Source organism: Physella acuta, unplaced genomic scaffold (assembly GCF_028476545.2).
Source record: "Physella acuta isolate Inbredline_101_S28 unplaced genomic scaffold, ASM2847654v3 ptg000698l, whole genome shotgun sequence".
Taxonomy (NCBI): Eukaryota; Metazoa; Mollusca; class Gastropoda; family Physidae; genus Physella; species Physella acuta.
In genome coordinates this window covers 64,586-79,045 of record NW_026732217.1, presented here as the reverse complement: position 1 = coordinate 79,045, position 14,460 = coordinate 64,586, and the positions used below count along the sequence as shown (strand labels likewise).

Sequence of the window (14,460 nt, the reverse complement as noted above, 5' to 3'; positions counted from 1 at the left end):
CTTGGGAAAAAAGTGGAAGAAAACACTGCTTAACACTGCTTAAGGAGTTCACCTAGCTCTGATGGGTACCTAACTCACATTATGGAAAGTAAAGGTGGCTGGGCATAGTGATGACTACGATATCCCTTCTTATGCCGAGGTCACAGTGACTCACAGAAACATGTGAACTCTGCTTCACTTGCCCCATGGACCATCAGTTCGATAATGGAACTTTACATTAACGTTGTAATGTAAACAAAGTATTACATTTAATTGTATACAAATTAACAACAAATGCAGTCAAAACTAAAAAATAAACATCAACAAAACCAACTAGTAAATAACTCTCCACCCCACCCCCCTCAACATCCGTCCCCGCCCCACCTCTCCTGTTACCCAGCCCCCTCCAATTACAGCCTCTCCTACCACTCCCATGCGCGTCTTGTTCCCCGTTATCATCCCATTCACTCCCCCTCCCCCCATCTCAACGGGAAAATATTACAAACAGATAGTAGCCCAGTTATCTCCCCGTGGCACACAGCGTTATTCCCCTTGACGACAGAGATAGGATGATATTAAGACGTCATAGATTATGACACTTGAAGGAAGAGGCGGACTTTTGATCTCAATGGTGACTCGCCCCGGCTGAATGCCCGGGTACTTGGACCGGTTGTGCTCATTGTTCGCGATGATACCTTGGCGTGCCATGGCTGACTGACAAGTTAGGACAAGTCAGGACATGTCCTTAGCAAGCGTCTTTACCCCCGGGGACATGGGAGTGGTCGCCTCGGTCCAATTTAAAAAAAAAAATACTGAATAAAACTATACTATTATTATTATTTTATTATTATTTTTTAATAATTTTTTTTGCAATTTGGCTAAATAAAATAAAATATGCATCTAAAAATTAATGCGAATGAAAATAATACAAGTTTCGAAAGACGCCTAAACATCCTCAAAATATTTTTTTTTGACAATAGAAACTTTTTTTTTAGATAAACATTCAAATAAATGACTTTTGCTTTTCGAGTTCTGTCTAAATAAGACGACTTCTAAAAAAAGCGCGGAATATTTGGTTATAGTATAAAATAAGATGAAAAAAAAAACCGTCACGTAGTTTAAATTGATGTATGTTTATAAATATTATTTTGTGAATACACATTTCCCCTGTGGCTAGTTGCTATGGACGCAGAACACATATAGGACTACTCACAAACTCACAGAAAAAAACACAAACACACACCAACTTCAAAACGCAGGGTGCACATTTACTGCAGGTTATACATGGCGCCAGAGTTTCTTTCGGTATTCTCCTGGGGGTGGCACTGCTAACACCTTACCGAATTTGTAACTTCGCAACCTCACCACCTCCTGAAAAAAAATGTCTGAAAGAAACATTACATGTCGCCAACAATGAAGAAAATTTAAAAGACGACAAAGCCATTAAAAATCATTTGCATCGTCACTTTAATTAATTAAGCAATTTGGTTTTTATTTATTCAGACATAAGTTTATTTGTGTTTTTATTGTTCTGAAATGCGCGCGAAATGTGTTAAGTTTTATTTACCTTCTTGATCTATAGGGGGTTAGTTTAATAAATGACGTCATGCGAGCGTAAAGTTAAAGGATAGGTGTGGCCTTTAGAAAATGTTACGTAGCATGCACTTTTTACTTTCTCGTATACTCGCTTACAGAGAATAGAGAACAATGATGTAATCGTGCGGAAAAATACAATATAATTTTAATAGTTCTTGCTGTTTTACTCCTTCCCACTGAATTTGTATACCGAATATAACAAATGCGCTGTAATCGTGCAAAAATATAAATCGAGATTTTGACAAATGTTGACGTTTTAATACTTTTACTTATAACCTTTCGGAGTCGGAAAAACTTAAAAACACTTGGGGGATGATAGATGGATTTTGCTATTTATTTTAGGCGGGAAAGGTTTACTTTCCATAACGATGGTGGGGGGGGGGGGGGGGGGGGGGGGGTAATGTGATGGGATAAAAATCTGTCAAAATTGAGTGACATCACGAAATACCCATGGTCTCCCACCCATTAAAATAAACCACGACGGCGAAGTTTTACCATGAGCGCCACCACCTGCTTTCTGTCAGCGGTTCGGATCACGTCATAGCACCCGCGGATCACGTCAGAATCACGTCACAACACCCACAGCTCATTGACAAGGGGTGTCAAGAATTTTCTCACCCCCACGTAACACTCACACACAGCGTTTTCCCCCGCACACGTTTTCACACATGTTTCCGCACGCACTCATTATGGGTCCAAATCCCAGATTTTCATCTGTCCAGATATCCCGTAACGTCGCACCTATCTTTCACCAGCACCGCGGGGATAATTTCTGTTTTCACCATTCCCCCTCACCCCCCCTCACCCCCCAGCGGTCAAGGTCTGTACACCGCCCGGGGGGTGGCGCGAGCTCACGCCCCCCGACTTCCTGCAGACGGGCCAGTTATCGCCCCTTGAAGCAGACGATACCGCGTCTGGCTGCACACCAGATGACCGGGCCTGCCGTCTGCTGTCATTAGTGTCATGACCACACCCCCGGGCGCTGGTGCACTAATCTGGTGCACTAATCTGACCATTCTCTTGGTTTGAATACCTCGAATAATCCCGCCGATAATATCAGTTTTGTTTTTAAACAACTTATAGCAATAAAGATGATTGGTGGTCTATGCCTGTATCTTTTAACTTAAACCTTATCTTTTAAAACTAGTCACAAAAGCTTTTATCCTTATTATAAAAAACAAAGTACCCAATTCCCCCCCCCCCCCCACCTAATAGCAAAAAGTAACACCAAAAGAATCGTAGGCCTATATAACAACTACTTATAACAACCACAGTAAATTTATAATCGTATCATCTTTTTTTCTCGTTCGTGCCCAAGTCACACGGGGCAGATGAAATAGAGTTAACCTATTTCAATTACTTTGGCATAATAGATGATAGTGTGCTGGGCACTATGAGCACCAGAACTAGATGAACTACAATCAAAGTACAGTATATCAAACAGGAGGGGGGAAAACATAACACCCAAAAAATGTGGTTTTACATAGATGTTTTTCATCCAATTTTGAATAAAAATGTGTTTTTAAGTCACACTAATCAAACAAATATAAAGACAAATGGGTCGCTTACAAAATTTTAATAACAGTAGTCAAAACATAATATATAGACTATCACTTTTCTTTATAGTTATAGATTGTGAAATATTTGAAGTAAATGTTTTTTTACTGCATGTACAAAACCTTTTTGTTATAATCTATTTTTATTACATTTTATTAAATAGAACTCAAAGCCCCCCCCCCCTATCAATACATTCCATCTCTCCTCACCCCCCCCCCCCCCCCCTTTCCCTTCACGTGTTGTAGATTATCTTCATCATCTCGTTATCTTCATCATTACGCTTTCTTCCATTGTCCCCAGCCGTGACGTCACCCGCACGACATGGACCACAGCAGACGTTCACAAGATCTCTTCCGCACGGCATTGGTGCGGTCAGCAGCCGGTCCGCTCAGTACCGCGTCAATGTTTGCCTACCCGTGGTTTCTGGACCCTGCCATCTACAGAGCACACGGAGCCAGAGGTGTTATGGGTGGTGACGTCATGCGGGGTCACGTGGCTTACGTCACAGGGTTTCACAACCGGTTAGACGTTTTGTTGAAAATTATTATTCCAGTGTACTATCTTTCCCATCGTCGCATGTAACAAAATGTCAGACCCCCCCCCCCCCCCCCGAGGCGTAGCGACCCCTCCCGGCGCCCGGGGACAAACTTTAAATTTGGCGCCCATCCCCATATCTATTTTTTTTATATTTATAATTCAAAATAGCTAAAATTAGCTTATTTTGGCGCTCCTAGGGTCGGCGCCCGGAGACATATCTACCACCCCCCCCCCCCCCCCCGCCACCCCCGTCGCTACGCCTCTGCCCCCCCCCCCCCCCTCCCCCCAAAAATGATGTTACTATTTAGCCTATAGAGTAATATTTAGATATTTAAGTAGTGTTTTTCCTAAATTACAAAAGAATGTATCAAAATAAGCGGAATAACTATTAGTACTCAGATTTTAAAAAAATGTTTTTTTCGAACATGCAAAAGAAAATTATTTTTTTTAATGGAGTAATCTATGAGCAATTAACAAAGAAAAAAACAACAACAACATAATTTGCATTTTGGTTTCTAATATGCAGTACCATAGGACAGAAAAACGTATAGTAGCTGATCAAAGTGATGCTAATTAAAGCTACATTTCAGCATCATTTAGGCGTACAATTTTGCTTCAGCGATGATTACTACATGTCTTCCGTCTTTAAAATATTTGTATTAAAAGGTATTCTACCGCCCACCCTAGCTTCTCAACTGATTTATAAATCTACCAGCCCTGAAACATTCAAATCCTCATGCAAATCACAAATAACCCAACCCCTAGCTATAATAAGCACTGGACTAACGAAGCCACTGTACATGCTATTGAACGCTACTTCCTCCCACTCACTCCCACTACCCAACTCACTCTCCCAGCCACTACCCTACCCATTATCCAGACATTATCCCTCTCCCTCAACCACGTCCCTACCCACTTCCCCTATACTCCCCCACCCACTACCTCATTCCCCACCCACTACACCCCCACATTCCCCAACCACTACCTTACTCACCACCAACCACACACAACTACCCTCCTCCCAAATACCTCTCCCACACACCCACTACCTCACTCCCCACCCCGCTAAACCAGCTTCCCTCCCCCGCACACTCCCTCACCAACTACACACAACTAACCCCACACTCCCCATCCACTACATCCTACTACCCCGACAACCCCTTGCCCACTACCTCACTCCCCACCCACTGCACAACCCGCTAAACCAGCTTCCTCCCCCACACTCCCTCACCAACTACACACAACTAACCCCAACACTCCCCAACTACTACCTCACTAACCCACCCACTACATCCAACTACCCCGACATACTCCCAACTCCCTCTCCCCTTACCCTGACTACCCCTCACCCACTACACCCCCACTCCATTACATCGGCTCCCCCCTCACCCCCCCCCCCCCCCCGACACTGTTATAAACATAGCGGTTGACTGGATCTGCTCACATGCCCTCACCCTCACCTCCCAGCCAATTAGAACGGCGTCTCTCTTGTCCGTTTAGACATCTTCTTGACCGTTGGTCATTTTTCATGTCATCGCGCGAGCGACGTCCGGTGTAGCACTCACACCTTGCACAACTGTGAGGCGATGCGCCCGACACACTCAACCTCCCAAAAATAGCATCAGCCGTCCAGACGGCTGATTAACATCATTGGATGCAATAGTTCGGAGACTTGAAACATCGCCATCAATTTAATTTATGCAGACAAAAGGACTAACAAATTATGGCTAAATGAACTCGTGGTAACCTTCTATAAACTTGTAACTTAACTTGGCTATAATTACTATAAAAACTATTTTACGTATTTTTAGAATCAGGGTTTCTTTCATGCATATCTCCGAGGGTGGGGGGAGTACGTCTATCCCCACAAAATAGAATTTATATAGAAATTATACTTTTACCAGTGTCCGCCCCCCCCCCCCCCGAAGAAAAATATCTGACAGAAACACTGTTTAGAATTAGAATGTATAGACCTACTGAGCTCGCAACAAACTACAACAACAACAACACACTACTTATAAAGTTAGTATATTTAGCTGAGCAACAAACACAAATATGTTAAGATGATAAATTTATCAAAAGAAAAAAATTACTCGTTTAAAAAAAGCTTTTTTTTTAAAATAATAATTAGTTATCTTTATAACCCAACTTCTATTATTGAGAATTTTCTGCTAAATATGTCTTATAATAAAAATCTGGTTTTGTTAAAAAAATAGCAAGAGGTTTAGAAGCAGACTATATATGTTAAGTTAGATGTAAATTGTGAGACTGAACACGTGATTAAACTTAAACTTTCTTACGAAAAATTTAGCAGACGGTCCGAAGAAAGCGCCAGGAGTCAGTCGATTACATTAGGTGCCCCACCCCCTCAAGACCTCTTATGTCACACCCGAACCGGGGTCAACATCTGTCCATCTGGTTTTCGTCAGAATGACCAACGCACTGGAATCGCCACTCGCGTTAATGTGCCCGGCCACCGCCAGCGCCCCCTATTATTGCTCGTGTCACGCGCAGGCGGGGTCGCGCGCGAGATTCTCGTGCAATTAACAGACAATGATCTGTGGTCAAGCTGCTCATTCTCTGACCGTTTGTTTACGTTCGAGGGGGTGGGGTGAGGGGCGGGGTGAGAGGGATGGCTGGTTACGTTATCACTGTCTGGCGTCTGCCTGCCATTGTGTTTGGCCTGCCACGGAGCAGACGATCTCTTGAAATCGAACATTTTTAAAAATCAACGTCTATAAATGTTAGTTTAAGACCCCAAAAATTGGTTTAATAAATTATATTATTTAATGCAAATAATTATTAAGTAATAATAAAACATAAAAGTTCATTAAATAGATTAAACAATTAGACTTAGCCTTGAATTTTAACATTAATTGAATATCATTAATTTAATTTTAGGCTGTCATTGATTGAACAGTAAAACTAATTGACCACTTGATTAAAATTACATTTTAAGCTGTTTTTAACAAGCTAACTATTTCAAGATAAATAAAAACATCACTAATGGCTTATGTACATAAAACTTCAAACTTCAAACTATATTAAAAAAATATATTTTCGTTTATTTTTAGCAGATGAAAGTATCTCAATTACTTCAGTTTGATACTATTTCTTTACGAGGGTCAATATGTTAAAGGTTAGGATATGTTTAAGTTTAAGGCGCACAAATTAACACACATAACAGACACACTTCCCTATCTTTTTGTAAAGTTCTTTTAATTTCAACAGACAATACCAATATCTGATTTCTGATTTAAACCCATATTTTACAACACAAACTATAATAATATTACAAGTTTGTATTACTAGTATTTTAGTTTAAGTATTGAGAACCTAAGCTAATTACATATTATTGTGCTTTTTATGTTGCCGAAAGAAATAACATATATCATCCTTAAAAAATAATCTTAAATCAAAAACAGTGTAATTCAAAGCTGGTCTCAGCATTACCACACTATCTATAACTATAATAAGCCTATAAATATGTTAAAACACCTCTTCCTCGTTGCTCGTGATTATTTCATGTGTGTTTAATTAATAATACAAAATGTTAGTGTCAGTCAAGTTTAGAATACTTAAGGATATAGATCTAGACCTATTTAGGCTAACTAATTTTCTATTTCAAAGGTCAGTAAATAATATTTATTATAGATCTGATTTTTAAAGATCAAATTAAAAGTAACCAAATCCAATTTCACAATCTTTAAAAAAAAAAAAAAAAAAAAAAAAAAAAAAAAAAAAGCGAAAGCACTAAGCGCGTCTTTTAGTGATCCGATTTAGATCTAGATCTATGCCACTTTGAGCAGTGATTTAAAAAATCGAGCTCAGCCCAAGCATAGTCATTGTTTAAGTGTCACGCACGCAACAGTCCTACTTCACCTGGATCTCTAATTTCATTTTTAGGATAAAACATAATAACGGGATTTATTTCCTCTTCGCGCGTGAGAGGACTTGCGTTCCGTCACTCACCGATACCAGACAATTAAAAAAAAAAAGCAATAAATATTCGCCCCAGTGCAGACGCTCTTTTAAGGCTCCCATCTGCTCTGACGGTATGCACGGGCGCGTGCCGATAGGAAATCGAGCGATCCGATTGGTGGGCACTGGAGGAACGTAATCATTGTTCCGGTGTCAGCATAGCTTCGTCCCCAGTGACACTTGGCGTGGGGTAGTTGAAGAAATGGCTATAAAACGAGCGATGTGTCGGAATGGCTCAAATCAACAAATTCCGTTAGTACAACTTCAGAACTCTACAGTTTTTGTGGAGACCAGTTTAGCTCTACAGCCGTGCTGTATATTTCATCTGTTTATTAACCATAGTAGCGCTGGTTAAAAGCAGAATAAAAAAATTAAATAGTTAATACCTACAACTCGATAACTCCTACTTTCGTTTCTGTAGAAACATGGATAACTTGCCTAATGTTTGTGAAGCAACCAGTCAATCTCACGATTTGGATAACTACACTCCAACACACAGAAAAGTAAGTAGATCTAGATTCTAGATCTATAATAAAGTTTTAGATTTATAATAAACAATTTTAAGGTTAAAATTAGATCTAGGCAATGTAATCCTATTTATTAATTTAAAAATATACCTAGACGTCTAGATCTAGAATCAGGATTCTAGATCTACTGATCTAGAATCTAGATCTAGATAAGAGGTCTAGGCCTAAATTAAAATATTTTAAAATAAATGACTTAATGAATAGGCTAACTAGATCTACTAACTTGACAACTTAACTTCAAACTTGGACTGAGAAGTTCTATTAATAATTTATTTTTAAAATTAAATTAGGCTAATAAAACTAAATTTCTAGATTAAAAAACTTTTAATAAAATTCCTCATTTAATAATTTATTAGAATAGATAGATCTAGATCTAGTATACTTTTATCTAGATCTAGAGAATCTAGATCTAGATCTTTATTCAGTTGTATGAGTCAATTTTAATTTTGTTGGTGACTAAAAGCTAGTCTAGATTAGATCTAGATTTCTACTCAGTATTTGTCTTGTATTTGTATTGATAGTCAAAAGTTAAAAGTATGTTTTGGCCCTTAAGATTTTTAATTTTTAGTAAAATAAACAAATCGTCATAAATGTACCTACCCTTATGTAAGCCTACAAAAACTTATTTAATTAGACCTATCATTTAGGATTGTCTAAGTCAATTGGCAGTCAAGTTAACCTTATTATATCAACTGGAATAATGGATTGTAGTACCCGGTAACAACATAGTAGTAATATTCAAGCTAATTAAATTTTGATTTTAAGTTTTTAAGTAATTTAATCTTTTAATTTGCAGGGTAAAAAATTACTTGCTGAAAAGAAAAGGAGAGCTCGAATCAACAATTGCTTAATGCAGATACGAGATATAGTGTGTGAGGGAGATGAAGAAAAGGTAACTAAAATGTTTTCTTTTTAAGATCTATATTTTTCAGTTAATTAGACTAAGAGTTGTTATGAAATTAAATGTTAAACCATATAATAAAACATAAAATAGAAGATAATTTTAATGTGAAGAAAGAGATTTTTAAGTCAATTGTACTTAATTTTACCTTTGTTTAATTAATTGTTATTTCCTTTTATAGGATACTGATCTTGACAAAATGGAGAAAGCAGAAATATTGGAAAAAACATTAGAGGTCCTGACCAGACTGCGTCATGATTACAGCAAAACACAAACCACGAACACATTTTCAACACGCAGAGCTATGGCAGTACGTTATGCTTCAGGCTTTAGCTCATGCGCGGAGGAGTCCATCAGGTACATCCAAAGCTCACGTCTTGTTCCTGCAGAGGTTAAAGTTCAACTTCAGAACCATCTGAGAACCATCGCTAGAAGGATGGAAACAGTGGTTCAGGTGGATGACCCCAACACAAATTTCACTTCGCCGTTTCATGCATCAGCATCAACAGTGTCATCCACTTCCCCATCTTTGTCAGACATTTACGTAAGAGACAGAGCTATCGCAGGCGAAGAACAGGCGATCCACCAGACCAGCACAACTGACGCCAGACATGTCTACATACCCTCACCCATTCAGTCGTCGACTCCAGCTCTCCAGTACAACATCACACACAGTACAACCGCTCCACTTCCGCATCTACAAGAGGAGAGAATCATCCCTTCACCAGACTCATTACCCAAGCAGGACCCAACAAAACGCAGCCCAGGCTTGCGATGTGTGGAGAAATTCTACACAGAATGCCCACACACAACCACAGAGATCAGCAAATCACCATTCCACTACAAACCCCAGTCTGACATTCACAGTTTACGTAAATACGAAGCAGTTACCCCAGATTTCACAAGCGAGCATTCACTAAATTCATACCCCTCGTTACCAGCTGACCAACCCTACCAGTCAACTGTTTTGTCAATGACGGCTTACACTCCATCAGTCAGCTCCCCTGTTTTAATCCACCCAGCATCCTACCCCTACACAAGCAGTCTGGACTCTCAAGTCTACGGTTACCGCGGATACGAGCCGTATCCTTCTACAGCAATCAGCCTGGTCCAGCCCGCTCGTTATGTTACACCCACTCTGACCAACAGCCCCTCGCCCTTAAGCTCCAAACAGTCCAACACATCAAACAGTGCATTAAATCTTTGTGTCAAGGGCGGTGTTGACCACCAAATCTCACCTGAAACCATGTGGCGACCTTGGTAGAGTGTCCAGCATTTAAAAAAACAATTATATGAAAGACCTTTATTTTGCATAATATTTGTAAATATGAAAACAAATGGCCTTTTTGTACATATACTTGTAAGTATGTATTAATATAAATTAGCTTCATCTGCATTCCTTAATGAAAATCTGAAAATTTTAAGTGTAAAAATATTTTGTAATATTTCTTTGCCAGTAACACACACTTAATAATGTTTCTTTTTCTGCAATTCTTTTCTTGAAATGTTAGTTAAAACTAAATTCATGTTGAAGCTAGTTATGGATTAAGATTGTGCATTTTTTTTTTGCGATACCAGTTTCACCATGAAGTGTTATTTATGGTTTGCGCACAACTCTGTTTAGTTGTGGCTTCTTGTCTGTAAACACCACAGGCACAAGAAAATAAATTTGTATCTTGTTAATATTTCCTAGTGTATAAATAGTAGAGTACAATGTAATCTTGTTTTGGTACATTCAAAGCATTCTGTGATAGCATGTTACATACCAAAGTGCTTTTTTTATATGCCCTTAATTTTTCTAATAATTTAATAAATCTCTTTTGATAATTTAAAAGTTGTCAGTTGCCCTTTTCCATGATTCTTGCTTTGTCTCAAATGAAAAAAAACTAAAAATACGACACAGTAGCCTTCACTCCAAGATTCTCCTGAGAGTAAGGCATGCCATGGAGGTTCTGTCCTAATTTAATTAAATACACACTATTATCTAACTACCACAAATTTCTGACTACGCAGCAGTTTTAACTGAATATCAATCCTGGCTTTTAAGATTTTCAGAGACCATTTTAAATACTACTAGATCTATGTATTATGAATAATACAGAGAATTTGTCATGTATAGGGTTCCACTGTTGTGCTGATACACATCTTCTACACATCAGTAAAATAGTGTCATTAAAACAATTCTTTAACCCAGATATAAAACTAATGATAAATATCAAAACAGTAGACAGGAAATTAAAATTTGTGCAATCAATGACAGAAAATTGACCAACCTCTGACAGTCACTTAGCATTCTTGCTGCTTTTAAAATTGACAGAGTTAATGAAAGGGTGTAATCAAATTTTTCTGGATTAACATTTTGTGTTAAAACTAATATACACCATTTGTCAAACCCCATAAAGAAGTTAATGATCAAAGCGGAACAAATGTAAAAAAAAAGTTTATTCAATTTACATCTATTTTGATGAATAAGATCATTCAATGAACAAAAGTAGACAATCCCATTTTTTCACCATTTGACACTGTTAAGCCTGCAACTACAAACAATATTTGCTCAACATTAGTCTAAATTTTCTTACAAATTTGATATTTTCAAAATTTTAGATAGCAAAGTACACAAACATTTTCAATCATTCACACACACAGTAAATAATATCATGTTTTACAAAAACTATTGTCTCAAATACTAGTTTAACTAAAGGAAAATTTTCATAAATAGATATTTCACCTTGCTAAGTTTAAAATACAATTAAAATACTAAGAAAAAAAAAAGTAATTGAAAGATTGCATTATTGTCCCAATCTTTCTTTTGATAAAGTAAACAGATTAAGTTAATGATAGTAGGAAAGACATGACTTCCAGGTGATTGAGTTCATCTGTCCAGAATAGGAACAGATGATAGAAGTTACTATATATTGGCCAAGATTTCATTAAGACTTTTTTTTTAAGAAATACAGAATTTGTTTTAATTAGATCACGTCTTGTGTGAGTGAGCGATTACATTGAACAAGAAATCGCACACATTGAAAGACATCCTTTAAATTTAGAAGAAGAAAAAAATTCTGCGTCTAAGCATCTTATTTTAATTTAAAAATAAAATAATTCAAGGACGTTTTAAAATCAGAGTCCAAAAACTAATTCAGCATGTGACGAATTGTTTTGCTCGATGTATCTAGATGAAACATCTAATTGCACATAATTGACATTTACAAATATACAAGATTCAATAAACAATCAAAGCATGTAATGTTTTTTTTTTAAAAAGAGATTCAATTGAGGGTTTAAATTTATCAACTAATAAATACTAATTTATCCAAGTTTTTAAGGTCTATTTTATATCTTCTAAATAAACTTGGGAATGGAAAGGCGGATAAAAAAAGAAAGATAAAATTCTTCAAAGGAAAGAAGAATATTTTTCGGTATGAAGTTAATTCACACAGAATTTAGATGTTTTAGCCATCAATTACATTATAATTAAATACAAAAGTGTGTGAAAAACATAATTTTTACAGTGGTTAATGGCAGGAAAGACTAAAAGTAAATATATACCACCATCTAATCAAGACATAAACTAGTAATAAAAAGAAGGGAGATAACTGGTAATAACAATGGATACATCTTTTACATCTAATAATTATTGAAACTTGGTACACTAACAAAGAGTCATAATATTGAAATCGTTTTAAAAAAACCATTTAAAGATTAAAATTTATTCTTTTGGGTACGGTTTTAAGGATAAGACACTAAATGAAGTGAGAATTATTTGCTTTTAAATAAAATGAAGAAAATGAATATATTTAAAAACAATGAAAAATAAAATGGAATTTACAATAAATCAAAACTTTGATTGAACTTAAAATTAAAGTTGCTTTGAGTTTATCTGGTTGTAAAATAAATAAATCATATGGTGATCCATGTCGTCTTACTGTATACTTTGAGCATAAAACTGTAAATACATGGTCACACTCAAAACCCAGTCAGATAAAAAACATTACATCTAGATAAAAATATTTGACTAATTGATTAAATGAGGTTAATAAAACAATGTGCGCACATGATAAATACACAGGTAAGTTAAAACTTTGGCAGATGAAAAACAGCCTAGTCAAATTGTTAGAAATAATTTTTACTATGAATAACATTTGTGAAGTCAAATTGTTAGAAATAATTTACTATCAATAACATTTGAAGTCAAAATGTAAGCAACAAAAATAAAAACAATCTTATGAAATAGTAAGACAACTAGAAGCAGAGCTAAATGTCCTACTAAATAAATTACTTTACTTTCTCAGTTATGATCAATAATTTAGAGGACATTTTTTGAAGATCTGCCTTGCAAAATTATTTAATACATAGAGTACTAAATGATTGTAATAGATAATGAACTAAATTTGATACAGGAAATAACACTGTACATAAAAATACATTAAAATACAATACACAAAAATAATAAACTTCTAAGATCTAATCTCGCAAGGAATGACTAACTAAATGACTGAAGTCTCACAAATGAAAGCACTAGCGATATGAACAAATCAACCACTTCAGATTTCAGTGTCTTCGCTACCGCTAAAACTATCTAAAGAAACATCAAGATCTGTGGTGCCCCGGTCTACCGTACCCTCTGTGTAAGTTTGAATAGGATTGTCACTAGTGCCCAACACACTGACACCATCACCTTTGCCTAACCTAACACCACCACCACCACCTTTGCCCAACTTGACACCAGCATCACCCTTGCCTAAAATCACATCATGACCTTGGTTGAAATCAAAAGTGATGATAGTGCCAGCTCTGTTGATCTCATGGTCAGAGTTCCGTTGGACGACTGCACCAGGGCTAGCATGAATACTGTTGGCATCAGCTCTTCTACCTGACTGGTTCCCATCACTAGCTGTAGTTGACTGCCCATGGAATGTCACCTCGTCTTGGCCCCGTGGGGACTTCAAGAGAAAAAATACAAAGAATTAACACACAATTTAATCAAAGAGGTTTACATAAATACTTACGTTTTACTTACCCATACAATTTAAATCTAAAAGTAAGTTCAATTCAGATATTGCCTGCTACTATCTTTTAGAAAAAAAGAATTTAGAACATATTTAGAATACTTTTTTAAATTACAAATAAAAGTTACTTTTTACTGCTATCACTAAGATAGCCTAACACCAACACAGTAATAAAGTTTATTTCTTTGCAACTCTGATAGAAGTATTGTCAAAACTTGATTTAATTTTGTATTCGTAAGGAAACAATGTTGATGATGCATGTCCTTTTTGTAAAATAAGTAACGGCTAACAGTTAAAAGTAAGTGCAGATTGAAGCAAGGAAATAGGCCGTGGTGAGTTATTGCTGTAAGGTCATGCCAACATGCCAAAAATT

The 14,460-nt window shown here is 36.8% G+C and overlaps 2 protein-coding genes across 2 annotated transcripts in view; one reads left to right on the top strand and one right to left on the bottom strand.

The window, feature by feature from the left end:
- Positions 1-8,023: 8,023 nt before the first annotated feature.
- Positions 8,024-10,537, top strand: LOC131949477 (transcription factor HES-4-A-like). Its single transcript, XM_059311380.1, has 3 exons — positions 8,024-8,153; positions 8,974-9,069; positions 9,260-10,537. The coding sequence occupies exons 1-3, from the start codon at positions 8,076-8,078 to the stop codon at positions 10,340-10,342; spliced, it is 1,257 nt and encodes a 418-aa protein (XP_059167363.1). The 5' UTR covers positions 8,024-8,075; the 3' UTR covers positions 10,343-10,537.
- A 986-nt stretch (positions 10,538-11,523) lies between these two features.
- Positions 11,524-14,460, bottom strand: part of LOC131949442 (multiple epidermal growth factor-like domains protein 6) — a 55,093-nt gene continuing 52,156 nt past the window's right edge. The window contains exon 35 of the mRNA XM_059311347.1: positions 11,524-14,021. Within this exon, the coding sequence (XP_059167330.1) occupies positions 13,623-14,021 (399 nt within the window). The 3' untranslated portion in view covers positions 11,524-13,622. The remainder of the gene's footprint in view (positions 14,022-14,460) is intronic.

Excerpts from the sequence above, each read along its gene's own strand:
- LOC131949477 (XM_059311380.1), top strand. The coding sequence starts at position 8,076 with ATGGATAACTTGCCTAATGTTTGTGAAGCAACCAGTCAATCTCACGAT. Across the intron at positions 8,154-8,973 it reads ACACTCCAACACACAGAAAA|GGTAAAAAATTACTTGCTGA; the intron begins GTAAGTAGATCT and ends TTTAATTTGCAG. Across the intron at positions 9,070-9,259 it reads GTGAGGGAGATGAAGAAAAG|GATACTGATCTTGACAAAAT; the intron begins GTAACTAAAATG and ends TTCCTTTTATAG.